The following is a 27,968-nucleotide window of genomic DNA, read 5'->3' on the forward strand; positions in this document are numbered from 1 at the left end:
ACCGACGCGCACCATGTCGCTTGATCCGAGGCGAGGAGCCCCATCCGGGTGTTTTTAACGCGCCCAGCGGTGGCGGAGAAGAAGGAGGAGGGGGGGTTGAAGGGGGGGGTGCGAGAAATGCGGGCGCCGCGTTTAAAGGAACCCAGCTGTTGTGCTCGTCCTCACTGTCGACAACAGTCCCGCTGCTGCAGCTCCGCACACGGCTCCTGTCGGTTCATCTAACGGCGCCGCACCGAGGAAATCACTGGGACTATGTGAGCATCATGCTGGCTGTGAGATGCCTGCTGTTCGCTGCAGTGTGTGCGCGGTGCGCCGAGACAGGTGAGAGGCTCCCGCGCTTTGCATTTAAAATTTAAAACCCCCAGCTCAGAGATTAAAAAAGAAAGAAGGGAAATTACTCCTTTTTTTATTTTTTATTTTTTGCATCCTTAGTAGGCTCCATATCAGCCGTTTAATCCTGTGCACAAATAAGACATTTGACATCACACAGTCCTCTAATGCATCTAATCTTTTCTCTGTTCTCCACTCTGTGCCCCTTCTTCCTCTTCTACAGGCTCTTCTTCGGGACTGAGAGAATGGATGAGTCCGGAGGGAGAGCTGCCGCCTGCAGAGGAGGTCGTTCAGCCCAAGCGGCTCCTGCAACAGATCCACTCTCAGGAGGAGCTGCTCCACAGCCGCCTGGACACCCGGGTCAGAAACCACCCGGCCGGCACGCAGGTGAGCTTAAAGTTCAGAGTGTTTACTGTCATGCTGTCCACAAAGAATGCCAAAGAACATAAAGTCTAAGTATAAATTGGATAAATAATAATACAAAATGAAGACAGTTTTAAAACCAGCAGAATATAATAGAAATATAAGCAATGTGTGTGCAAAAGGTGTAAGTATACATATGCAAACGGAGGTAGTTCATGATTATAAACTTCCTCCAGCCTGAGAGTAGAAGTGTGATTGAACAGTCCGTGCTGGGGCTGGGTGGGGTCCCACAGGATGGAGGCAGCTCTCCTGTGGAGTCAGTGGAGTCACTCACCACTCTATACAGGTGTTTGTGGACCATAGCAGTAGATCTGCCGTCCCACACAGTGATTGTAGTGCATGATTTACCCGTGCTGTGCAGCCACGCCAACATATGCAGTACGTCCCGGCCGGGTTCACCCTTGTTTCTTTGTCTCCTGAGGTCATCTGTCTTTAATTTCTACCTCACCCTGTGACACCTCACCACTACAACAGCCCATCCCCCTGCTTCAGCCTCCCCCTCCTTTCCATACCCATTAGATTATATTTCACACCTCTACCTGTCCTCTCTTGTTACCTTCCCTATGAACGCCGTCAGTCAGTCAGTCAGTCAGCGGCCGGCCGGTCAGTGGATATGACACGGGGTTGACCTTGAGCTGCCGTCTCATGACTTCGGTTTGTTGAGACTGAAAGTGTCATTTTAGACTCGCAGCCATCTCGTCTGTCAAATAATCTGTCATCCTGAGTGAATTTGAGACTGAAAATAAGTTACTGTGCACCACAGATTTAAGGTCATCTGTTATCAATGTTGACATGAACAATATTTCTTCAACCTGACTGAAATCATTCTGATCAGAGATTAACTGCTTTGTATGGCAAACATGTGCAGAAAATAATGTATTCATTCCAACAAGAGGTAAATGATGATTAAGCACTTACCTGGTTATTAGGTGCTAATATAATATACTCTCCCCGGACTGAAAATTCCTGCGGATCGGGCCAGATGGGCTCAGCGTGACCCGACTCGCCTATTATTCTGATTGATGGTGAGATTCTAGACCAAATTTTAACAACAACTGACCTATTTGGGAAGTTCTTGGCTTTGAAACAATGTTAGAAATTGAAACTTGCCCGAACAGATTATCTTCAGGGCACTTATGCAATGTTCATCTAATATTAATATTCCTCTTTTTGCTCAGTTTTTGGCCCTATCATGTTCTGGGGGAAATATTTGGCTCTTTAGAAGCTAAATGCTCCATTACGTTCACTGGGTAGCTGCTGACTGTCAGGTAATGCAGGTTAATAAAGCTTTTATGACTACATGATAACATGACTTGACAATACATATCAAGACATATCATGACATATCATGACATATCATAACATGACGTGACGTGACAGGACCGGGCAAATGGTATCGTAACATGACATAACATGATGTGACATGACATTTCAAGACATTTCATGATGTGACATGACACGACATATCAAGCCATATCATGACATATCATAACATGACGTGACGTGACGTGACGTGACGTGACAGGGCAAACAGTATCATAACATGACATAACATGATGTGACATGACATATCAAGACATTTCATGACATGACATGATATGACATGACGTGACATGACGTGACAGGAAAGAGCAAACAGTATCGTGACATGACATAACATGACATGACATATCAAGCCATATCATGACATATCATGACGTGATAGGACAGGACAGGACATGACAAACACTATCGTAACATGACATGACATGACATGACAAGACAAGACTTGGCAAGACATATCAAACAATATCATGACGTGACGTGATGTGACGTGACATGACTAACAGTATCATAACATGACATAACATGATGTGACATGACATATCAAGACATTTCATGACGTCACATAACATACCATGACAGGACATGACATGGCAAAAGTTGGCAAGACATATCAAGCCATATCATGACATATCATGACATATAACATGACGTGACATATCATAACATCACGTGACAGGACAGGACAGGACATGACAAACATTATTGTAACATGACATAACATAACATGACATGATAAGACATGACAAGAAATTTATTGATTCTGTCGTTCAGTCAGCTCACTTGTGCTGCCGGATCTAAGCTAAGATAAAGATAAGTTTCACACGTTAGTGCTGGCTACACTGGATTAAAATGGAGGCGCTGCTCTTTATTTACCCGTTGCCATGGTGAACGATTGTATAGGAGCTTTATGGTAACAAGAATGAACATCCTCGGAGTTGGTTGAAATCTCATAAGCTGTTCTATTTCAAATGAGATGTTGCAGACACCTAAATTTCTTTCGTGACCTCTTTCTGGTCCAAAACAGAACAACGATTAAGATAAATCGTGTGTAGGCCTTTCGTTAAGTTTTTTTTAAAAATCGTCATGATGTTGAGGCACGAACACACACAAAAAAAATCCCCATAAAAGCTCCTTTACGGTCAGAGCTTTCTCTTTGCTGCTCTCAAGCACCGCTGTGGCCTTTTTACTGTACAGTATATGGACCCAGTGGAGGTTTAGATTGATACTAAGTGCTTTACAGAGAGTGCAGGCTAATACTAATGAGGCCTGCCCTACAGCGGGCCAGTAAGTACTGACGGGAGGCTCCACAGGACTGTCTTACAATGTGGACGGGGTTCACCTTGAAGCAAGGTTAGACAGAAGCGATGACTTTTATCCAAAAGCCCCCGGGATGGGTGAACCAACTCGCCTCCGGGGGGAAGAGGTTGCCGGAGGAGGACGTCTTATCTTTTCTTTTCTGCGTCTTTGTCGCTTCGTTCTATATGCACACTGTCAAATTATTTCACATTAGACACCCATCAGTTTTCTTCCCTCCTCCACTCTTCTGTCTTCATCATACACGTTTTTTTTTTCACACTGTGTTATTCACAGTACCGTGAACGCATGAAATACTTGACAGATGCGTGAGTCATTTGCTTGAGTCAGTGTCTGGGACCGGTGTCTGGCTGCACTGTGAAACAGCGATGCATGGTTTACCAGTATGGTTTACAGTATGTCTAAAAGAGTAGATTCTCACTGCAATGTAGTAGATATCTTCTCATAAGAACTGCAGCACAAATATGAATGCATGACCTTGACCTAGAAAGATGTTGGCGTCGTTCATACTGCAGCTTCCATCAGCTATGAATAAACTGCACTTTTGTTTTTTAACTTAATCAAGAGTTCAGGGTTTTATTTAAATTACAAAGCAACTCGAGTATAAAAGTGACTTAAGTAATTCATGGAGCATGATGTTTAGTCCACACTGTGACCATACTGCTCTCTAAGTACTACATAGTGTTCTAAACAGAACCTCTGGATGTTCACAGCTCATTCATTCATTCATCTCCTGTAACCGCTTGTCCTGTGAAGAGAGACAGATAACCATTCACGCTCACACCTACGGCCAATTTAGAATCACCAATGAACCTAACCAGCATGTCTTTGGACGGTGGGAGGAAGCTGGAGAACCTGGAGAGAACCCACGCAGACACAGGGAGAACATGTAAACTCCACACAGAAAGGATTCGAACCTGAGACCTTCTTGCTGTGAGGCATCAGTGCTAACCGCCCTGTCTCTGTCCTGCCTGTTCAAAGCTCAAATAATACGAAATTAATTGTGGATGCTCCGTTTCATGTTCTCCCTGTGTCTGCGTGGGTTCTCTCCAGGTTCTCCAGCTTCCTCCCACCGTCCAAAGACATGCTGGTTAGGTTCATTGGTGATTCTAAATTGGCCGTATGTGTGACTGTGAATGGTTATCTGTCTCTCTGTGTTAGCCCTGTGATAGACTGGAGACCTGTCCAGGGTGTACCCCGCCTCTCGCCTCAATGACAGCTGGGATAGGCTCCAGCCCTCCTCCCGTGACCCTTCACAGGACAAGCGGTTACAGAAGATGAATGAATGAATAAATTTATCAAATGACCAAGGTGGCAGTGTGAAAAGGTTTCGCTTGCAGTGATTAACCCCCCGTCCGTCCAGCTCACACATATCATCTCTAAAAGCCCAATCACTACACTACATTACCCATGAGTCACTTTGATGGTGCACACACACACACACTGCTTTAGTATTAGCTTAAATATTTAACGCATTAACAATATTACCATAAAATTAACTGTGTAATTAATTAATTCATGTGTGGTTTATTTGACAGCGTTACGTGGTGTCATTTTTAAATACATAGTGGTCTACTATAGAGGTCCTCGCTCCCCATTTGAAATAAATCCACCCCCCATGAGATCTCCTGCCCAGAAAGCAGGAGGGTGCCCACTTCAAGCCTTCATATCAAAGTGACGGGATGCGGCGTGCAGGGCGATGGAAAAACAGCTGCCACCACTCATGTCTTGTCCCTAATCTAAATCCACCTCTGGTTTATCCGTACCAGTGTTTGCACGGTCCAACCTCGAATAAATAAATGCTGACGTGTCCGCTCTGTGTGTGCTGTGGTTAAATACAGTAAATTTGACTAACAGGTTCAACATATCAACTTTAAACGCTGACTGACCCCAAGCGGCCAATAAATTAAATAAATAAATCAGTTACTTCAGTTAAAGTAGCAGCTTCATTATTGTCACAGGGCTCTTATTATTTACAGCTAGTATAAAGCCTTCACTGGGAACTATCAGCGGGTTTTAGTTCAGAGTTCCCGTTGCTATAATCACTTTCTCACTCCCTGCTGTTCTTATGCCTCCTACTCCCTTCATCCCTCTCTCAGCCCGTCCATCTGGCCCAGAGTAGCTTCCTGGTGGAGGCCTTTGGCGCGTCCTTCATCCTTGACCTGGAACTCAACCAGTAAGTGAGCACAGGCCTGCAGAGTATTCGCACATCCATACCACAGAGCCATTAAGCCACATTTTAATAGGTTGCTTACAGCACTCACTTTCACTCTGATCGGCCTTCATCCGTCTCCTGGGCCCACCTACTATACATCCTGTGTTCTTCCTTCGTCTGGACCAGCTACTTAAGAATACATGAATATACCCACAAATTATAAGTCAGACATTTGTTGGATTGGCTGACACAAGTCATAACACTTTATTTTAATTTTTCTACCTTGTCTTTTCAGCAACCTCCTGTCTACCGACTACGTGGAGCGCCACTTTGATGAGGAAGGGAAGCTGTCACAGAATATGGTAGGTTTTCTTGCCAAGAAATTCCGTAATAATCATCTTATCTTAGAGATGAGCTTAGTTTGACCAAGAAACATCTAGACTGGATCAGTCTAAAGTAAAAAATAAATGACAAAAGACAAATAATAGCACTTCCAAACCATAGACTGTATATAAATATGGACAATGCGTCACCACTTCCTTGCATTGGCCCAAGCAGTTGGCATGACAACTGATAGTCGCCATTACATCCTGTTTCTATAGCGTCAACTAACTAACTAAAACGAAACTATGAACATGCATCATAATTATTTTAACTACCTGAAATGACAGAAACCATCCTTGAAAAAAGATTTGGTGTTTTAGTTTCGCCCAAGTCCCGCCCACTAACATGGAAGGGGTGGAGCTTATGACCTATACTGCAGCCAGCCACCAGGACGAGCTCTACTTGCTTTGGCTTCACTTTTGAGGAGCAGTTCCGCCGTCCATCTCTACACAGTCTCAATATGTGTCAGTAAAAAGTCAAAAGGCAATAATTTCATGTAGAGCAAAACAGCAGCTGGATGGAGGCTGCATAAATTGTATTCTTCCACCTAATCTGTAGCTACAAGGCTTGTGGCAGCTTGCTAGTTTTGGTAGGCTACCGTCAACCGCCTGAGATCAGCAAACGCCCCTTATCTGATCACATGACAGGGGCACACATTTACGGTCAAGAAGTACCCGTATCAGTAGATCATGTATTTTCAATGTCAGATATTCAGAGAGCGTTCTAGTCCCGCCTCGTTAACATTTCGTCATAGTTTTCATCGCCAGATATTAGTTTTAGCTCATCATCGTCTCATCTTGGTAGAAATAGTCGTTGCAACTCTTTCTTATCTGGACTGAGGGCCTGGATTTAAGACATAAACTAGAAAATGTTAATCAGTGTTCAAACCTAGCTAACATTTGGGAGGCTTTATTTTGTGGAGGCTGCTTGTAGCTACTCCCTGTACACATGTGGGATGTCTCTGGGTGCTTTTTCTCCCACAGTTAAAAAATACACGCAGGTTAGGTTGATTGACAAACTGAATGTGAATGATTATCTTTCTCTTTACTGGCCTCTTGCCCGATGCATTCTGGTGAGCGGGTGTAGCGGATGGCTATTGATGGATTGACAGGTGTTAATTACCAGTTTCAGATAAGCACATTTTGCGGCAGTTACTCAGCCGGGCTAGCCTTCGTTACCATTTCAAAGGCTTACGCACGCTAAGCTAGCATCCTGTCGGCTTTTGTGTTGCAGTTATCAAAAGACATGAGAGTGGTGCTTATTCTCTCTTGACACTCTTGACAAGAAAGCAATGTAATGTATGCAAATATTGGCATCCACATCCATCTACTAGAAAATAATGAAGTGAGATTTATTGTATTTTGAGGTAAATATCAGTTGATTATATGTCTACAAGAGTATAGCTTTTCTGTCGAGGCATTTTTCTTCCTGAATGAAACTGAGCAGAATTGATGAATGATTTTTACATAAATTCATGTAAATAAGATGTCTAGAAACGAGTGTGAATGGACATTTGCTTCAGGTGCGTGTTGGCTTGACCTTTCTCCAAGAACTCACTGTCCTCACCCTTTGGAAATGTGTCCAAAAACATTTTTAATAGCTACAGGAGCATAAAGCACTTGAATCGCTGACACTGTCCTCTCTGTCATGAATTATAAATCCCAGCAAAATGCCCTTCGGTGATGAGTCCCCGAGACAGGCGGCCAGCGCAGACAGTTCGACTCTCGTGCGGCTTCTGAGCGGCGGTCTCGATCCGTCCGTATCCTCTGCTTTATTTCAGTCTCCGTCCGTCCTTTCACTCTCCTTTTCTGTGCCAAAGAACCACCTGACCAATCAGTAGATGGTTGCTGTGGTTACCAGCAGTCAGCAGCAGCAGCGGCAGCAGCAGCAGCGTGGGTCTACTTTTGTTGTGTCGTGAGACGAATTCAAATGTAGTCCTTTTCCAGAAAGGACTAACCCGAATCTGACATCTCCCCTTTGCCCTGATCTCTGGAACCACATCTGTAAAATCGGCACGGTTCAATGTGTGGTTTACTTGCAAAAAATCAAATAAATGACAACAAGAAATAAAAGTACAGTTAGTAAGGTACAGTAGTGAAGAAGAATGAATGTCAGTATAACAGTCCTGCACTAAACGGCCCTTTATTACTGTTGTAATGTTCAGTTCGTGTTGAAACATTTTGGAGGATGTAGTTTGTAGCTTGATTAAACACAAAAGGGTTTCTGTTATTTTGACACCTCATTATAGTCTGTGGGTTTAGGCTAAATAACAAACAGCATCCTCCAAAATGATCATAACGGTTGAATTACCTCCTTTCTGATGCTGTTTGAACATCAAATGAACATTTTAACAGTCGTGAAGGAGGATTTAGTGCAGGACCGTTACACTAAAATGTCTTAGTTTTCACTACCGTACCTAATGAACTGGCAAATGAGATATAAATTAGGTTTCGTATATTCTCAGTATGACAGGAAACGCGTAATTAAATCAAGCATGGGGGCATTTATGGTTTTTATAGAATACTAAACGGTTCATACACAGTTTACTCGCTGGAGGACACGGGCTAGTTTATTTCTCAACTTTAAAATGTTCCACTGATTATAGATATAAATTATATAAGATAATATTGATAATTATCGAAATGTTGATCAGAATTGTGATTATGTTTTGAATGTTAATTATCTGATGTCAAGGCGAAGATGCTATTGGACGTGTCTGGTAAATTATTTATGCAGTTATAATATATTTAAATTAGATTAGATTAGATTCAACTTTATTGTCGTTACACATGTACAGGTACAGAGCAATGAAATACAGTTTAGAATCTAACCAGAAGTGCAATAAGCAGTATGTACAATATTTAAAATAACAATACGATATAATCGGTAGTGGCACCAAAATTGATCCCTGTGGTGCACCATCGTCTGTGCCAATAGGAAGTTTTTGCAGTTTTGTTTATAAGAAACTTTTTTATTCTAATATTAAAGGCTTTTTCAAAGAATTAGGAGTATGGCACACACAGTATAATTCAAAATTATGTGGCTATATAGTCTGTTACATCCACAGTTATTCAACGCTAGTCCTGGAACCATAATAAAATCAGTTACGTTAAAATTGAATGCTCAAAACTAATTTATTTCACATTTAATAACCTCATTTTTGGCTGGCAGATGTCATTTAACACCATCATACGTATGCAAACATCAACAGAGTTCACACTTTTATGCATACGTCCTCTTCTGCATGCACGACATGCACTGCACGCATGCAGGCAGCACCCTCCCCCGACCATCTCATCCGCATTGATTTATTTGGTTTTATTGACGAGCCGATAAATTCCTCCTTCCTTTGTGTGTCACTTTTTTATTGGTCCCCGTGGGTCCGTGAGCTATTCTGCTGAGGTAGTGACTGTCTAGTTCTGATTGAATCTCAGTGACACACGGCTACAACAGGAATTGAATAAGAAGAGATAAGAATAAACTGGAAGTGATATGAGCTGTTTAATGGATTTGTGCATGTGCTGCTGAAATGCTTTGCCTTTTTCAGGGAGTCAGCAGATTTTTTTTCTTATCTCCATTCATACAAAAAGTACTCACGCCATTGCAGCATATGAAATGGTGTTATAAACATGGGTTAAATAATCCTATTGATTCATTACCTTTCCTCTTAGTCCTCGCATATCAACATTGCCGAGTCCGGACATCTCCTAAAACTTTTCTGATTCCATTACGGTTGATAATGTCACGTTTAATCCTCTAGTTTTCTGTTTATTTGCCTCCATTTGGTTTCATGCAGTCACTCCTGCTCCACCTGTCGCCGTCCTCCCAGCGATGATGTTTCCACCATTAATCCAAATGCAGCATGGGTTTATTTGCATGAGTGAGTGGCCATTATTTAAAGTGCATACATCTGAAAAGCACCCTCAGCCTCAGTGTGTGTCTGCTGTGTCAGGCAATTTGATTTCCTCCATTTAGCCTTGCAATCCTACCTTTTATTTATTTATTATCCTGCCCTGCGCTAAGTGCTGTGGGTTGTCTCGCTGTTCAGGATGAACGTTGCAGGTTCTTTCATTCCTCGACAAAATACGACAGATGCAACTAAATAAGGGATGGTGACCATAATGTCTGGATAATAATCATCTTTTCATAACTTTGAAGTGATCCGATGAAATGATAAAGTGATGTTAAAACATTTTGACAGTATAAGGGCTGGGACACACCAAGCCTACGGTAGGTTTTGGGCTGCCGATGAGTGTCTGGGACTTTTTCCCAGTGGGTCCTGCATCGTTGGGACTAGTCAGACCCTTACATGTTGACTTGCAGCGAACATAGAGAGGGATCTCTCTGATTGGTTGTTTAGAGAATCAGTGCACCACCACGACGTCGGCATGTTAAAATCCTAACATTAGTATTTAGCTAGATCCTATATAATATACTGAAGTTATTCATGTGTTAATAGACCGATCAGCCACAACATTATGACCACTGACAGGAGGAATAAATTACATTGACAATCTTGTGACAATACAATGTTCTGCTGGGAAACTTTTAGACCTGGCATTCATTGGTGTGGATGTTACTTAGACATGTAGCACCCACCTAGACCAGACCAGGCACCCCCACCCCATAGCAATGACACTCCTTGATGGCAGCAGCCATCCCCAGCAGGGTACAACCACAAAAACGCTTTAAGAACAACTAAAAAAAAAAAACATGAAGAACAGCACAAGAGCCCTGCGATGGACTGGCGACCTGTCCAGGGTGTACCCCTGCCTCTCGCCCGATGACAGCTGGGATAGGCTCCAGCAGACCCCCGTGACCCTTAACAGGACTTAACAGAAGATGAAGAACAGCACAAGGTGTTGACCTGGCCTCCAAATTCACTAGATCCCAAACTGATCAAGTATCAGTGGGATGATCCACAGAGGACCCTCCCCTCAAAGGCCCGTACACTAACAACGTTGTGTTACCAGACACCACAGGACACCCTCAGAAGGCCCATGTCCATTCTCTAATGAGTCACAACTGTTTTGGAGACCTGCACAATATTAGGAAAGTGGTCATAAAGTTATGCCTGATCAGTGCATTTGCGTAGTGTTTTTGTGGAAGCATTTTAAATCCCATAAATTAAAATTAAATCACCACTCCAGCAGAGGAGTTAGAAGATCAAATTAGAAATAGATATTGTCTTACAATATCTGTTATCGGTGTTAAACTAAAAATGAAGTGGACTCAGTTTAAATCTGTTTGTGAGTAGAAGTTTGACACAGCTTCACAGCTTTTCTTGGTTAAATTAGATCAGTGTAAAACATCAAAATAGATTGGATGCATTAACACCTCCTCCGCCAAAAAGCAACCAGCACTCTGTGTCCTCAGAGCTGTGAGACGTGGTGTTTGACAGATAGCCACATGCTAAGTTTTACCTCATGATGTGAAGAAGATGTCTGATTTTAGCTTCTCTCTCGTGGGATGTGTGTGACTGCCGTTGACTTCTCATCAGCAGCAGCCTGAATATGTGTCTAAGTTGTGAAGAAGTCGTTATGTCTGATGAGAAATAACTTTCCACAAGCTCATTTTTGACTTGACAGCCCCTTGAGTGAATTTCCAGGTTGGAGTAAAGGTCGCCCGAGCGTAGAGAACAGCAGCTCCAAGATCCCTCTTTTCTTTTTGGTCTGTCAGCCGTGCCGGACAATAGCGCGGCTCAGGTGTCAGACATGACTTGGGGGTTTGTTACAAACACCTGAAACTGACTCTCTCTCTCTCTGTCACGCACACTTCAAAGTAACTGTAATCTCTGTAGTCTGCTTAGATTACGCCTGCTTGATTATTAAAAATCCTTCTCTCAAGTGTAATTCTGCCCCTTAGCCCGGCGCAATTAAAAACATACACGTGTGGCCGACTGACGGCGTCCTCTCAGATTCGTCGTAACATGAATCGTTCCTGTACTGTGAGAGGCAGCGTAGAAACACTAGAGTCAAAACACGATCGTCCAGTCGGAGCCTTTCGGGGGATTATGAATAAACAGGCCTGGAAGGGAGGCGTACAGGTAACACCTTCCAGCAGTTCTGCCAAGCTGAAAGCAGCATCAGCCGACACCGCCACATACACCGATCGTTTTAATCAGAGGCACTCAGACAATTAATCGGCCTTTAAAAAAAACTGGCTTTTGTAGCTGTACATTGAGCCTCCACTTGGCCCGCTTTAACACCACGAGACAGGTGGTTTGTCACAGACAGCCATGGGAAGATGCCCTTGGAAGCAGTTTGGAAAGGGAAGGACCTTCAATCAGATCAACGAGCCGTATGACAAGTAAGAGAGAGATAAAGTAGAAGCATAAGAAGTCAGAGGGAGTCTGGAAAGATAGCGGAGTAGATCACTGTAGCCTTGCTGCTAACTCTTCTCTCACTTGTGGTATTACAACAGAAAAAGCCTTTACCAGGTACTCTAGACCAGAACCTTTTTTTGCACTATGGACCGGTTTCAATCAAGACAATTTTTCATGGACTGGTCATCATGCATATAACAAATCATAAAACAAATAAATATATACAGAGAAAGTCTTTTATAACCTGTCCAGTGTGTACCCCATTTCTTGCCCAATGACAGCTGGGATAGGCTCCCTGTTCGGCTTGGTGGTTAGCACTGATGCCTCACAGCAAGAAGGTTCTGGGTTCTAATCCATCGTCCTTTCTGTGTGGAGTTTGCATGTTCTCCCTGTGTCTGCGTGGGTTCTCTCCAGGTTCTCCAGCTTCCTCCCGTTGTCCAAAGACATGCTGGTTAGGTTCATTGGTGATTCTAAATTGGCTGTAGGTGTGAGTGTCTCTCTGTGTTAGCCCTGTGATAGACTGGAGACCTGTCCAGGGTGGACCCCGACTCTTGCGACCCTTCACAGGACAAGCGGTTACAGAAGATGAATGAATGAAGGAATGTCTTTAATATTAATAAATAAAATTACTGTTTTACTCCACTGTATTGCTCTTTTAGTGCAGGGTGCTTTGTCTCTATGTGGTGAAGTAGTTTTTACACATCGACTAGAGTGGGTTTGGAGCATGTAAAACACCTGTTGCGATAAACCCGTAGTTCAAGTAAGACTCTTTTAAGGTATTTTAAATGCAGCTTCCTTTTTGTTGGCCCTCTTGGAGTCTCATCATTAGTTCCTTCCCTCTTTTCAAAGAACCTCTGCAGAGACGTTTGCTTTCTGTCTACCAGAAAACAATGATCATTTTTCAAAATAAAACACCCTGCAGACTACAATAGTAGATAAAGTTAAAAAAAAAAAAGTTTTCTATTCTTTCAGTGTGGCCAGTAGCAAAAGGCACACAGCCCGATGGTTGGGGACCGCTCCTCTAGAGCACCATAATAAGAAAGACGCCTGTAAAACTGTGGTCAGGACACTTTAAGTCTAAGTACGGTTGCTTTTTACTCTTTCTGTTGTGAATATAGAAGCTAAACTAGGAATTTAAGAGTTTAAGGAAGTTATTTTGACTCGTGTGCAAAGTCAGAACAATGAGTTTTTATAAGGACGATGTGCTTCATGCACAAAACTGACTTCACACACACCGTGCAGCGTTTCCTCTGCAGCTGCAGTCGGTGTAGTCTTTCCCTCTCATACAGTAGCTGGAATATACCTGCCCCCGTGTGCATGTTTAGGGGCCAGGGGATCGGTGGCAGCAAGGCAGCAAGGGCTTCTCAGACGGTGCCGGTTTCATTTTCTGAAATTTGACATGAACCTGTTACTGGATGAAGGAGGGTTCAGTGTCTCACTGTAATCTATCATCTGGTTTCAGGGAGGCGAGCACTGCTACTATCACGGGCGAGTGCGGGGGCTGCCGGGCTCCTGGGTCGCTTTGTCTACCTGCCACGGCCTGCGGTGAGTTGTCACTTCACCTGAGATCTAGATTCATGAGAGCAATGAAGATTAAAAAACTACTCTTTTTTCTTTTAGGGGGATGTTTTCTGATGGGAACTACTCTTATGGGATTGAACCTGTAGGCAGCGGAGAGGTGAGTATTAAACACAAACTGAAAAGCTGACTCATCACAGTATGTTGCCTCACTTTCCCCGCAACTTCCCGTCAGTCCACGCAAGCGTTACTCTATCTCTGGGTTCCTGTATGGAAGATATTGAGTTGACACACAATCCACCCCCACCACCGAAACACATCTCCTGTCCAACATCTATAAAGAGACACGTCTTCTGAAAGAGTCAAGCTTGAAAGAGTTGCCAGGAGCCAAACGTTCAAGAGGCTTTTTAGCTCTCCAGATAAAAATATTCCCATTTTTATTTTAAAACGCACGTGGTATTAAAAAGGAATGGTAGCAGAGTGACTGATGGGAGATGGAAGAACATGTTTAGAGTGGAAGAGGCTGAGCGTCTTCTTTTTTTTTTTTCTCCCCCCATTAAAGCCCACAGTGATCGAAGTATAGCTCAATTACATAGACTGCAGAGATGGATCAATAGCCTCTCAGCTCATCTTCACTTTCTTTCTCTCTCCTCGGCTCTCTATCTTCTGATGGGTCATTTTCATAAAGTATTTATCCCCGGCTCAAGTGTACCACCGTGTCCAGTAGTGTTGCTGCCATTATGACAGACCCGTGATTGATTAATTATGCATCAGAGCACTTTCCTCCCGCTGATCCGCCTCTACCTGAGAGGACGACACTTTATTCAGGCAGGAGAGCTTTTGAGTTCGAGAAGTAATTTCAGGTTTTTGTGTGATTTTTTTCTTTAGTTTGATTGGATGGTGTCGTGCTCTTCTGCAGGAAAAGAGTCCTGCAGGAGAGCACGACAAAGGCACTGCAAAAATCAGTTTGGGATCTAGTGAATTTGGAGGCTAGGTCAACACCTTGTGCTGTTCTTCATGTTTTTTTTATTTTTTTAAGTTGTTCCTAAAGTGTTTTTGTGGTTGCATCCTGCTGGGGATGGCTGCTGCCATCAAGGAGTGTCATTGCTATGGGGTGGGGGTGCCTGGTCTGGTCTAGGTGGGTGCTACATGTCTAAGTAACATCCACACCAATGAACGCCAGGTCCTAAAGTTTCCCAGCAGAACACTGAACTGTCACAAGATGGTTTAAATGTTATTCACTTCTCCTGTCAGTGGTTTTAATGTTGTGGCTGATCGGTTTAAGTTGTACATCAGTTTAACTTTTTTTTCTAATTCTTGGAAAGGTGATCAAGTAAAACAAACTTATTTTCTGGACTCTTGAAAGTGACTTTTCGTTCTTTTGAAAGTGGAAACAGAATGCATATAAAGAGATTTAAAGAAACGGTGGAATATATTCAAGGTTTCATCTTCCTGGATTGGGAAACTCTTCTGTAGAAAATGAAAAGACAGTTCAGTGACTTTATGTCTTTGTGTTGCAGTCTGATTCCTTAAACTTAAATTTTACTTGTAAAGTAACAGCAACTAAGCAAAAGTAGATCAGTTTCATCTGAAAAGAGCTGAAGTAGGATTATAAAACAGAGGAAAAGTAGGTAAATTATAGAACTTGAGGAAATTTATCTTTGTTTTTCTTGTCATCCTTCAGGAGCAGAACGACCACGTTGTGTATCGAATGCCCAACGTCGACCTCTTCCCACCGCCCTGTCCAGGTAGGGCTTTATTACTGCACCTCAGTTCCCTCTAGCTACATAAACTACAAACTGTGACTGACAGAAAACGAGCAGATGACACCGATGATACGGTTTCATCTGTGAAGTAATTGGTCTGGTTTGATGTGATGCAGTTAAAAGTGAAAGTTGGGAGGAAAAGAAAACAAACCCTGACAAGATGCAGCTTGTTGCTGAAACACAAAGTCTTCCTCTCATTACTTATTCGGAGACAACGTGTTCAGTCTTGTCCTTGACTTTGAGATAAATCAGATTGTTTTGGGTGTTTCTCTTTTCTTGTCGTACTGTAACCTCCTCAGGTTGTCCGTCTGCCCTCCTCGTCCTTACTAAATGTCTCATTTGGCAGCAACTCTTTTCCAACTCTCCTTTACTCGTGTACCTCCTGCCTTCTTCCTGTTACTCTGTTCCTCCTCCTCACCCCTAACTTTCCCCTTTTGTCCTGGTATACTCTCCCCCCTTTTCCTCCTCTCCCCTCCGCCGGCAGCATGACATCGATCTCTCCTGCAGTTCAGTGGACTAAAATACACACTACACCCTTCCCTAGACTGATGACTTAGACACTTTTCTCCCTCCACTCTCACTTGTTCCAGGATGCTCGGTGAACGGCACAGAGTTTGGGGGCCACGGCGAAGGAGGCGACAAGCTGGAGGACGGAGACGAGTTGTCTAGAGAAGGGACGCACGTTTTCACAAAAGGCCTGAGACGCTCAAAAAGACAAGTCAGTTTTCACGCAGCCTTTATGAGCATGTCTGCACACACACATCTGTGCACACTAGTTACGCTAGTTATGCTTTAAGCATCAAGTCGACTAGTTGCCAATCATGTGACAATAACAACATGGACGCCTCCTAGAAGACAGGTGAGGAGCCCAGTGGGTCGTTGCAGCAAACTAGCAGCAGTTCATCATGTCGCTAAAGAGAAGAAGCCCATACTACCGTGACATGTCAGTCCTGGGATACAACTAAAGTACTACCGCAATGCATCTGAAAAGGCTAATGCTAACGCTAGCAGAGGAACGGTCCAAATCCTCTGGACAGCAGTCAGTTAACAACTTCACCAAACGTCCTGTGGTAACAGAGAGAAGGAGGCTGCACGTCAACTATTTGATAAAGTTATTAGACCTTTAGCTGCTACACTATCCCATCTAACAACACGCTGTGGAGTACTATTAAATGCTACTGATGGTGCTGACTGGCTGCCTGTTTTTATACAGGCTATACATATTTGCAGCTCACAGTATGTAGCACATGAGCTGTCTGTTCTCAGCATATGTATTCAGGTCAAGAATATAGATTTCATTACTTTCTACTGTGTTTTTATCAGTGACGTCACCCGAGACTAGTCGGTGTCGACTCGACTTCCAAACTCGTGCAATCTGAACTCGTGCAACCCCAAGTGCACACGGCGTCCCTGCCAAGAACATGTTGTGGGCATCGCAGCAAGTGTCAACGAGACGAGATATGCAAACACAATTAATATTTTAGGGAGATAAGTCTCAGATGATGCCAGATTTCCACACACACACATGCCGATAGCTGGTCTCAGCTTTCATGCTAATAAACACAAGCTGTACATCTACATATAATATAGCTACATGTATTTATTTTGGAAATTTAACAGTTGTTTATTGAGACTTGTTGCGAGTATTTAATATTTCTCAGGATAAGATTAGAGAGTTTTCTTTCTTATCAGACTCTGGATGTAATTAGACTCAGTTTATCTTTTCAGATGCAAACTAATATTCAGCTTCATGAATGAATGATTGCTATTCTCCAAGTTGCGTTGCCCTCTCAAGGACAAAGACTAGAGTTTCACCACCATCAGCACACGTGTGTGTGTGTGAGTTATGGTTTCACCTGCTGGGTTTGTTTGTGTGTGTTTGCCCCGTGTGAAGGTTATTTTGACAGCCGACTCAAACGCCTGGTCGTGTGGATTTCTTTTGTCCCCCCTCCTTCCCTTCTCCTCCAGGTGCGGCGAGGCCAGCGCACCGTCCAGACCGAGACCAAGTACATCGAGCTGATGGTTGTCAACGACTATGACCTGGTACGTGACGCTGGCTTTGTGAGGAGTGTAGAAGAATGTTGAAATAAAAAAGGTAGTGACGCTGCTGTTTCTCTTCTCCCTGTGTCAGTTTGTGCAGCTCCGTCGGTCGACCACTCAGACGAAGATCTTTGCCAAATCGGTGGTGAACATGGCGGATTTGGTGAGAATAAAATCAGTGTTTGTAGCTCTTAAACATTCATTAGGACTGTTGCCACGTTTCAAAGGCTTTTCCTGCACATGAGACGTTCCTGAGTGGGACAGCTGCCATCTTTCCATTCATCAGAGCCATTTCACGCCATCTCAGACTTCTTCTCTGATGGTTTTAGATCTATTTACCATCATTAAATCTGTTGTTACTCTAACAATGGAAAATACCTGTTATTGTCAGGTTTTCTGGCCGTGTTACTGACGGTGTTTGAAGGTATTCACGTCCAAATTGGAGTAAAAGTGCAGGAATTACAACCGTTTTTATTCACCGTCTCCTATTTGCACAGGTTGTATAACTCCTGCTTGGAGATAAAAGGTAAAATTGCAAAAAAACATAAGTGTAAATGCATAAAAGTGAAGTTTACATACATTTAATTTGCTTGCTCCGTTGTTACATTGGTTTCAAGGAGTGAAAAGCAACACAACTATGCACCTAAATGCTGATGAAGACCATACTACAGTTACCTGCTCTGTGTAACGTTGACTACCCTTCTCGTACCTTTGTGACAGATGCAGATAAGTCAGATTAAAGGTGCATACAAAAGCCTGTCTGGATTTAGAGCGGGAAAAAACGGAGGAGATATCAGGTTGGAGAGGTTTGGTTAGCCGTTAGAGGTTTGGAGGTTTGCAGAGAGAGAGAGGAGATGCAGGATGTGATCATCCTCCAAAAAACATCCAAATTGAAGTAAAAAAAAAAAGAATTCACAGTGTGCACTCGTGCTGCAGCGTCAGCGTTTGGGGGACAAATACAGAAATGCTGGTTTCCGTGGCAACCAGCTGCATCCATCCTTCCTTCCTTCCTTCATCCATTCCTTAACTTAAGTTGACCCAGATACAACTGTCTGCGATGTTTGAACACTGTTTTATTTTAGTTTTGTAGTTTGCAGCGTCCCGTCGGCTTCAGTTAAAGCCTGTTTTATTCTCTAAGTAATAAGACACAGTGTTTAGTTGTTATTCCACATACAGGTGCTATTTAAAAAATGTGGCAAGAGTCCTGTCCTGCACCTTGTCATATTACCACCACCTGTTGTTGTTTTTTAGTAGAATAGTTCATTGAAGCTCATTTGAGGCCATTTCCAGAAATGATTCTCTAAACCTAAACTGATCTGGTTTTCTTCCTGATTAGTGTAACAGGATTTGTTTCGTCCGGTTCTTCACATGAGCTGAACCTCTGAATAATTCCTGCTGATTAAACCTTTTTATTTTTTATTTTTTGTTTGATGTGCACAGATCTACAAGGAGCAGCTCAACACTCGCATCATCCTGGTGGCCATGGAAACGTGGTCGACAGAAAACAGGATCGCCATCGGCGACGACGCCTTGCTCACCCTGCGCGACTTCATGAAGTACAGGAAGGAGAGCATCAAGGAGCGCTGCGACGCCGTTCACCTCTTCTCGTGGGTTCAGTCTTCTTTCTCCTTCCTACTCCCCTTCTTCCATAGTTTGCTTCTTCTTCTTCTTCTTCTTCTTCTTCTTGTCCTCCTTCACTCGCTTCTTTCTCCACCACTTCCTGCTCTTTTTCTTCTCTGCCTTTTTAGATCTTTTTACATATCTTCTTCTTCGCTGCTTCTTTTCTCTTATTGTTTTTCTTCTCCTCATTTCATCTCTTCTTCTTCTTCTTCTTGTCCTCCTTCACTTGCTTCTTTTCTCCACCACTTCCTGCTTTTCTTCTTCTCTGCCTTTTTAGATCTTTTTACATATCTTCTTCTTCTTCGCTGCTTCTTTTCTCTTATTGTTTTTCTTCTCCTCATCCACCACCTCCTCCTCCTCTTCTTCTTCTTTTTGTTCTTCATTTCCTCCCCCTGCTTCTTTCTTCTTCTCCTCCTCTTATTTGTTAGTTTGCTGCTTCTTCTTCTTCTTCTTTTCCACGTTTCATCTCTTCAATTTCTTCTTTTGTTCCTTCTTTCATCTCCTCATCCACCTCTTCCTGCTCTTCTTCTTCTCTGCCTTTGACTTTTTTCTCCTGTATCCATCTTCTCTTTTCATTCTTCTTCTTCGATGCTTCCTTCCTCTCCTTCTTGTCCTTTATTTGTTACTTTCTTCTCCTCATCCACCAACTCCCAGTCTTCTTTTTTTGTTCTTCATTTTTCTTCCCCTGCTTCTGTCTTTTCCCTTTTCTTGTCCTCCTTCACTTGCTTCCTCTTCCTCCAGCTCTTCCATCTTCTTCTGTTTCTCATCCTCCTCCTCCTCATCATTTCCTCATTCTACTTGTCATGCTTCGCTTCCTCTTATTCTTCCTCTTTTCTCCTGTTCTTCTTCTTCTCTTCCTTCTTACATTTTTTCTCTCATTGTTCCTCCATTCCATCTTTTCTTTTCGTATCCTTCTTCGCTGTCTCATTCCTCTTCTTCTTCTCGTTCTTTATTTGCTTTCTTTCTTCTCCTCATCCACCACCTCCTGCTTTTATTCTTCTTTTTGTTCTTCATTTCCTTACCCTGCTTCTTTCTTCTCCTCCTCCTCCTCTTCTTTCTTAGTTTGCTTCTTGTTGTTGTTGTTCTTCTTCTTCTCCTTCACATTTCATCTCTTCAACTTTTTCTTTTGTTCCTTCTTCTTGTCCTCCTTCACTAGCTTCTTTTCTTTCTCCGCCACTTCCTGCTCCTCTTATTCTTTTTGTTCTTTCTCCCTCCGCTTCTTTCTTCTCCTTCTTCTTCCACTTGCTTCTTTGTCTTCTCCACTCCATCCAGCTCTTCCAGCGGTTTAATTTTTTTACTCATCATCCACCACTTCCTGTACTCTTCTTCTCTGCCTTTCTACAGTTTTCTTCCATTTTTTCTCTATTCCATCTCTTCTTATTATTCTTCTCCTCCCTCCCTGCTTTTTTTCCCTTTGTTCTTGTTCTCCTACTCTTCTTCTTTTTCTTTCCTTTGCCTGCTTCTTTCTTCTTCTTCTTCTTGCTCCTCTTCATCTGCCTCTTTTCCTCTTCCTATTTTCATCTTTCTCCATTACTACTTGTCATCCTTCTCTTCCTTTTCTTCTTCTTCTTCTCACTCTTCTTACGTTCTCCCTGTCTTTTCTTCAGTGGCAGGACGTTCATGAGCAGCCGCAGTGAGGCCGCCTACATCGGGGGGATCTGCTCGCTGACTCGGGGTGGAGGCATCAACGAGGTGAGAGACGATGTAACTTAAATGACTCCAAAACATGTATTCGCATACGTACATAGTTAATAATTTCTTTTCCCGTTTGTCTTTGTTCGATGCTTCAGTTCGGCAGCGTCGGTCCCATGGCCATCACGCTGTGTCAGAGTCTCGGCCAGAACATCGGCATGCTGAGAAACAAGGAGCGCACCGCTGCAGGTGAGATAAAAACACGCTCTGGACGTTCAGCTTGAAGCTTGCACAAGTATTATCCAGGGCGCTGTGACTGCTCCCTCAAGTGGTTAGATCCCAGCATGACAGAGCAGATTATGTCTCTTCATAACCAACCGGTCGTGACCACAGATATGTTTTGTGTGTCCAGGAGCCTGCAGGTGTCCAGATCCATGGCTGGGTTGTATCATGGAGGATACGGGGTATGAACTCAATTTATAATAAACAATATGTAGAAATAATTCTCTAAAACTAAAGCAGGTTTCTCTGGAATGTGTCATTTTTTTGTTTTTCCCTTCCTCTATGAAGTGTAAAATGCCGTTTTGTTTTCTCAGCTACTACCTGCCCAGGAAGTTCTCTCGCTGCAGTATAGACGAGTACCTGCGTTTCCTCCAACAGGGAGGAGGCAGCTGCCTCTTCAACAAACCCACAAAGGTGACTGATGATTGGTTAATACCAGAGAGGCTCTTCAAGGGCGAGATTAATCACTTGTATGGAGACAGAAATAAAAGGAGAACTCTTGCTGATAATGAACTGCGGATCTTTTTTTTTCTTCCTGTAGCTGTTGGACCCTTCAGAGTGTGGCAACGGATATGTGGAGCCGGGAGAGGAATGTGACTGTGGATCACTAGTGGTGAGCACAGCTTGTGTTGTTATTCCCCGGATCATGTTACAGATGCTACTGTTGATATTATAAACATCACGCTGTGGTTTCTGCAAAATTCTTTTTAGCTAAATTGGATTTTACATGTTTCTGTGAGTTTTTGTTGCCATGACCTGAAGCAAAACTACAATATAAACCGTCTCTCGCCCGTAGGAGTGCGCTCAGAGTGGAGCCAGCTGCTGTAAGAAGTGTACTCTGACCCACAACGCCATGTGCAGCAACGGGCTCTGCTGCAGGAACTGCAAGGTGAGCTGCTTCATTGAATCAGAATCAGAGTTATTGCCACAAATCTGTTCGAATACACAAGGAATCTGCATGCACTGACCAGGCATAACATTATGACCACCTTCCTAATATTGCGTAGCTCCAAAACAGTTGTGACTCAACAGAGAATGGACACGGGCCTTCTGAGGGTGTCCTGTGGTGTCTGGCAACAGGATGTTGTTAGTGGGGGGGCCTTTGAGGGGAGGGGCCTCTGTGGATCATCCCACAGATACTTGATCAGTTTGGGATCTAGTGAATTTGGAGGCCAGGTCAACACCTTGTACTGTTCTTCATGTTTTTGTTTTGAGTTGTTCCTGAAGTGTTTTTGTGGCTGCATCCTGTTTGGGATGGCTGCTGTCATCAACGAGTGTCATTACTATGGGGTGGGGGTGTCTGGTCTGGTCTGGTCTAGGTGGGTGCTACATGTCTAAGTAACATCCACATGAATGAATGCCAAGTCCAAAAAGTTTCCCAGCAGAACACTGAATTGTCACAAGATGGTTTAAATGTTATTCACTTCTCCTGCCAGTGGTCATAATGTTGTGGCTGATCGGTGTAAGTCCAGAAAATCAAACAATACAAGAAATATGCAAAAACACGAGTAGAGGATAAACTTTACAGATTAAATAGGTGTGCATTAATGAGAAAGGTGTAAAAATAATTATTTTTAAGCGTCAAAATTCAAGGTCAGCCTGGTCCCATGTTTCACTTCATCACGTCCTGTCCTGCTTCATTTTCTGTCCTCCTCTGTGCTGCAGTACGAGCTGAGAGGGGTGACGTGCCGCGACGCTGTGAATGACTGCGACATTCCCGAGACCTGCGCAGGAGACTCCAGCCAGGTGAAAGGAGACCCATCGTACATTTATACAACTTGCTTTCCAAAGAGTTTCCATTGTAAACGTTGTCTCTCTTGCAGTGTCCTCATAACGTCCACAAACTGGACGGCTACACGTGCGACGCTGGCCAGGTGAAGTTTTGTCTCAGCTTCTCTTGTCTGCATTCAGTCTCCACCTGTCTCGTCTTCACCGTCACGTCCACTCTCTCTCTCTTTTGTCCACCAGGGTCGTTGTTACGGAGGTCGCTGTAAGACCAGAGATGGCCAGTGCAGGACTCTGTGGGGCTACAGTAGGTTTTGATTAGATAATAAACATTATTTCTTGATGTTGCTCTGCCCTCTCGTGGCTGTGGGTGGTATATCATACCTCTGTACATGAACCACATCATCCATCCTTACCTAAAAAAACCTGTTGTTAATAATTTCATACTTGTCATCTGCCCTCTGGTGGATTTATCCATGCTCTGCAGTCAGTAGACATTTCATGGACAGTTTTTTGCAGGAAAATCTTAAGAATTGATATTGTTGATATTTTTCAATGTGGACTTTATATAAGATATTTTATACTACAAGCAACCTAGAATTACTTCATATTTTATAAATGATGTAGTAAAAGTTGTGTATCAAATATTATACAGCAGGTTTATATGGTTATTTACTTCAGTCGTCCTATTTATGCATCTGCCACAGTGACAACTTTTATATATTAAATTAATTAATTTTATTTTATTACACTGGTTGTTTAAATGTGCATTATTTTATTCCATATTAGTGGAATTTTAAGATGTTTGTGTTATTTTTCTGTGCAGCCTAACGTTGCAGAGGTGCACCTTGATAATAATAGTCGTTTGTCGTCCTCAGTTTTCTCTAACGTGATGAAATGACTATTATAACTACTACCTAAATTCCTCAATCAAACAAAGTACTCAAACAGTTCTTTTTTTTTTTTTTAATTCCATAGCACAGAAACTGATTAGTTTCTACCAAAAGTCAAAATAAAAATGTCAAACAAAGGATCCTGTTTGGGGAAAATGTGCATTATTTCAATAAAAAGATAAACCAAATTATTAATTTTCAACAGAATAGCATTGTATTTGGAATATTTGAAGTACTTATTTGAGCCTAGTTTAATATTTTCCCCAAACTAAACTCAGAGAAGTACTTTAAGTATTCCAAATACAATGCTATGTTGTTGAAAATTAATAATTTGGTTTATCTTTTTATTATTTTGTTCAAAGGTCCTACAAGCACAATAAAATAAAATAAAAAAATGTAATTATTTTCTGACTATTATTTGATACGTCAGGCTTCAAAGTGTTGAGGAAGGGCTTTGGAGGTGGATTTAATATTCACTCAGAGAGCGTTTCCTTCCTCCCCTCAGACTCAGCTGACAGGTTTTGCTATGAAAAGCTCAACTCCGAGGGTACGGAGAAGGGGAACTGTGGCCCGGACTCCAGTGGGCAGGGATGGGTGCAGTGCAACAAACAGTGAGTGAACAGCAGGTCATTTAAACACACACACACACACGTGTTTCTGTGTGAAAATGTGAGTGTCTTGTCGAGTTTTAAGCTTCTATCGTTGCGTCTTCTTTCCACGTCAGAGACGTTCTGTGTGGTTTGCTGCTTTGCACCAATCTGACGGAGAGGCCGAGGTTTGGTGAACTCCAGGGGAAGCTCACCAGTCTGACCATCCACCACCAGAACAGATACCTGGACTGTCGGTGAGGCAACGTTGTCTGACCGCTTGTTACATTTACCCAGATGTACCTACCTGAAGTAGAAAAGTCTGCAGAAAAAAAGGTCTAAAGTGTCATGCACTTAGAGCTGCATCTCATTCTGACGTATTCAAGTCAGAAAGAGAAAGAATCACATTGAATCATTCATAGCTCATCCTAGTTCTTCACAGATACTACCTTCTTCTGTCTGAGCTGCAGGGGCGGCCACGCAGTGCTGGATGACGGCCTGGATCTGGGCTACGTGGAGGACGGGACGCCGTGCGGGCCGAACATGATGTGTCTGGAGCGCCGCTGCCTCCCCGTCACCACCTTCAACCTCAGCATCTGCCCGGGCTCCTCCACCTCGCGCATCTGCTCCCACCACGGGGTGAGTCCACCCATGCCACCGCGTGGTTGGTTTTATTATTTTTGTTAGAGCTTCGTCACGCTTAATGTTTCTCCTTTATTTGTGTCTCCTCTGCAGACCTGCAGCAACGAGGTGAGGTGTATCTGCGATCCGGACTACACCGGGAAGGACTGCAGCGTGTTCGATCCGATCCCCACGCCTACTCCACCGGAGGGCCCAGAGAAGTACAAAGGTAGCTGAGCAGCTTAGGCAATTTACAGTTGCCCATAACTGAGTCAAGTACATACACTTTGTGCAACCTTTGTCTACTTCGATGCCTCACAGTCAAACCAAAATATGAATAAATAAACGCATGGACTGCTGATTTTAGCTCTTTTGCATTCAGATTTGATCTATTTTCTCCCTCACCGGTTGACTCCTTCACTCCCCACAGGTCCCAGCGGCACCAATATCATAATAGGTTCAGTTGCCGGTGCAATTCTGGTGGCAGCGATAGTCCTGGGGGGAACTGGCTGGGGATTTAAGTAAGCCCTCTGGCATGCATGCCTCCGTCTGTGTGTGCCTGCCGTGTCCCTCTTGTCAGCTAGCACTCTGTCGCCCGCGGCTCGTTTCTGAATGCTGCCCCTGCTTGCTGCCTGATCCACACTCACCGCCACAGAGAACACGAGGGGTTATAGATGAGAGGCTGGGGCAGTAGGTGGTTGTTTAGGAGGAGGTCGGCACGAATGACGAACACGTTTGGATAGGAAACTATTTAAGTAAATATTTATCATGGCACGAGATGATTGACACTTTCTAGAAGGAAGTATTTGTATTCAACTTGTAGTAATGAGTATATGTACCGATCAGCCACAACATTATGACCACTGACAGGAGAAGTGAATAACATTTAAACCATCTTGTGACAATTCAGTGTTCTGCTGGGAAACTTTTGGACCTGGCATTCATTGGTGTGGATGTTACTCAGACATGTAGCACCCACCTAGACCAGACCAGGCACCCCCACCCCATAGCAATGACACTCCTTGATGGCAGCAGCCATCCCCAGCAGGATGCAGCCTGACACAGACACACACACAAAAACACTTTAGGAACAACTAAAAGAAAAACATGAAGAACAGCACAAGGTGTTGACCTGGCCTCCAAATTCACTAGATCCCAAACTGATCAAGTATCTGTGGGATGATCCACAGAGGACCGTCGGCTCAACCCAAAGGACCCACAGGCCACCACTGTGGTTCCATGGTGTAATGGTTAGCACTCTGGACTTTGAATCCAGTGGTCCGAGTTCAAATCTCGGTGGGACCTTAATTAAGCTCAATTTTGGGTTAGAAGGTAGAGTTTGTCCACAAACCAGAGGGTTAACAGTTCGATCTCCAAATGCCACACATGCCGAAGTGTTCTTGAGCATGTGGCACAATTCACTAGATCCCAAACTGATCAAGTATCTGTGGGATGATCCAAAGAGCCCCCCCCCCCCCCCCCCCCCCACACACACACACACACACACACACACACTAACAACATCCTGTTACCAGACACCACAGGACACCCTCAGAAGGCCCATGGCCATTCTCTGATGAGTCACCGCAAGGGAGACCTAGACAATATTAGGAAGGTGGTCATAATGTTATGCCTGATTGGTGTATATGATGCTTAATAATAATGAAGCATGAGGTGACCTGAAGACTGTGTTAACTATTAACTGATCAAGTTCATCAACAAACTAATAAATCAATGAATCTATAATTAAAATAATAGTTTTCTTGGGGTACATTTGGGACTTAATTCACTGCATAACTGCATTTTATATCATTTAAAGTGTAGGAAGTAACTACAGCCCGAATCAGATGGAGTAAAATGTGTATTATTTTTCTGTTTTTATGTAGTGGAGTCAGAGTAGGAAGTAGAATAGCGTTAAAAAGCTTCCTTAGCCGCTACCTTAGCATCCATCATGAAGCCTGAGGATGTTGCAGGAGTCCAGTGCTTAATCTTCTGTTAAATTTGTTATTGTACCAAATAGGAAAACAAAAAATCTGCACGACTGGATTTCTAGCTTTGCTGTGGCATGTCTGCAGGATGTAAAGGCCACAAACATGTCTTGTCTGCATCTACAATCCTTTGCCTTCATCTCACAGCTCAGATCTTCGTGTACTGATAGCGCAGCGGGGGCTTTTTAAGGCCGTGCATGTTTTTACTGACACTGCTGAGTGCCCGCGTTGAACTGTGGTTAATCTTAATCTTAATCTCCATCTCTTCCTCTCCCTCCATCTCATCTCTTGTCTCCGCCGCCGATCCAGGAACATCCGGAAGGGAAGGTACGATTCCACCTTTCAGTCCTGATCCCAGCACCGGGACGTTCCTGCTGTTCATTAGAGCAACATGAAGCCATCTGTTTTTTGTTTTTTTATATTTATTGTCTGTCAGCTGCTTCTTTAAGTTTATTTTTGCACTTTTTTAAGTTAAAGTGGGACAAGTATACAGGACGTAAAGCTGGCCTTATATAGACTTAGTAGTTTACAATACACATCTGATTAATTCCTGCATGAACAAGAGCTCATAAATGATTTAATGAAACATAGCTGCATATCTTAGTTTGCTTTAGTGTTATTTATGCTGCATGCTTTTCAACTAAGTTGCCTTTGTATCGTTCATTTCATAAAACTTTAAATAATAAAAAGGTGAACTGCTCGTATAAGTTTTTGTTTTGGGTTATTTTTGTTGATTATTTTGCGAATTTAAATACTTTTAGCTTTTCTCCATCTCTTCCTCCTCTTCCTCCTCCTCATCTTCTTCCCTCCTTGTATTTCCAGATCTTCGGGGGTTTGAGTCGTGTCTCTCCGCCCGCTCCCCGTCTTCCTTCACACTGTGCGCAGTCCGCTCTGAGGAGACAAAACGAAAAAGATGTCTTCCACTCCAGACTCTTTCTGTTTCCTTTTCCGACTCCTCCGCCGACACACATCCTCTCCGTCTGAAATAACTCAGAGGCGTCGGGAAAGCCCTGAGGGACACGTGCCCACGGATCTAAAC

General features: G+C 43.3%; 1 protein-coding gene across 1 annotated transcript; it reads left to right on the forward strand.

The window, feature by feature from the left end:
* The first annotated feature begins 233 nt into the window (after window positions 1–233).
* Window positions 234–27,777, forward strand: adam11 (ADAM metallopeptidase domain 11). Its single transcript, XM_084567793.1, has 26 exons — window positions 234–321; window positions 554–717; window positions 5,493–5,569; window positions 5,844–5,910; window positions 13,720–13,802; window positions 13,878–13,935; window positions 15,460–15,523; window positions 16,132–16,259; window positions 17,510–17,584; window positions 17,673–17,744; window positions 19,022–19,188; window positions 20,809–20,893; window positions 20,992–21,082; window positions 21,246–21,297; window positions 21,430–21,529; window positions 21,657–21,728; window positions 21,912–22,004; window positions 22,781–22,861; window positions 22,939–22,989; window positions 23,084–23,147; window positions 24,239–24,344; window positions 24,458–24,577; window positions 24,791–24,959; window positions 25,056–25,170; window positions 25,372–25,462; window positions 27,239–27,777. The coding sequence occupies exons 1-26, from the start codon at window positions 264–266 to the stop codon at window positions 27,279–27,281; spliced, it is 2,346 nt and encodes a 781-aa protein (XP_084423919.1). The 5' UTR covers window positions 234–263; the 3' UTR covers window positions 27,282–27,777.
* The last annotated feature ends 191 nt before the right edge of the window (window positions 27,778–27,968 follow it).

Source organism: Chelon labrosus (assembly GCF_963514085.1).
Source record: "Chelon labrosus genome assembly, chromosome: 19".
Lineage (NCBI taxonomy): Eukaryota > Metazoa > Chordata > Actinopteri > Mugiliformes > Mugilidae > Chelon > Chelon labrosus.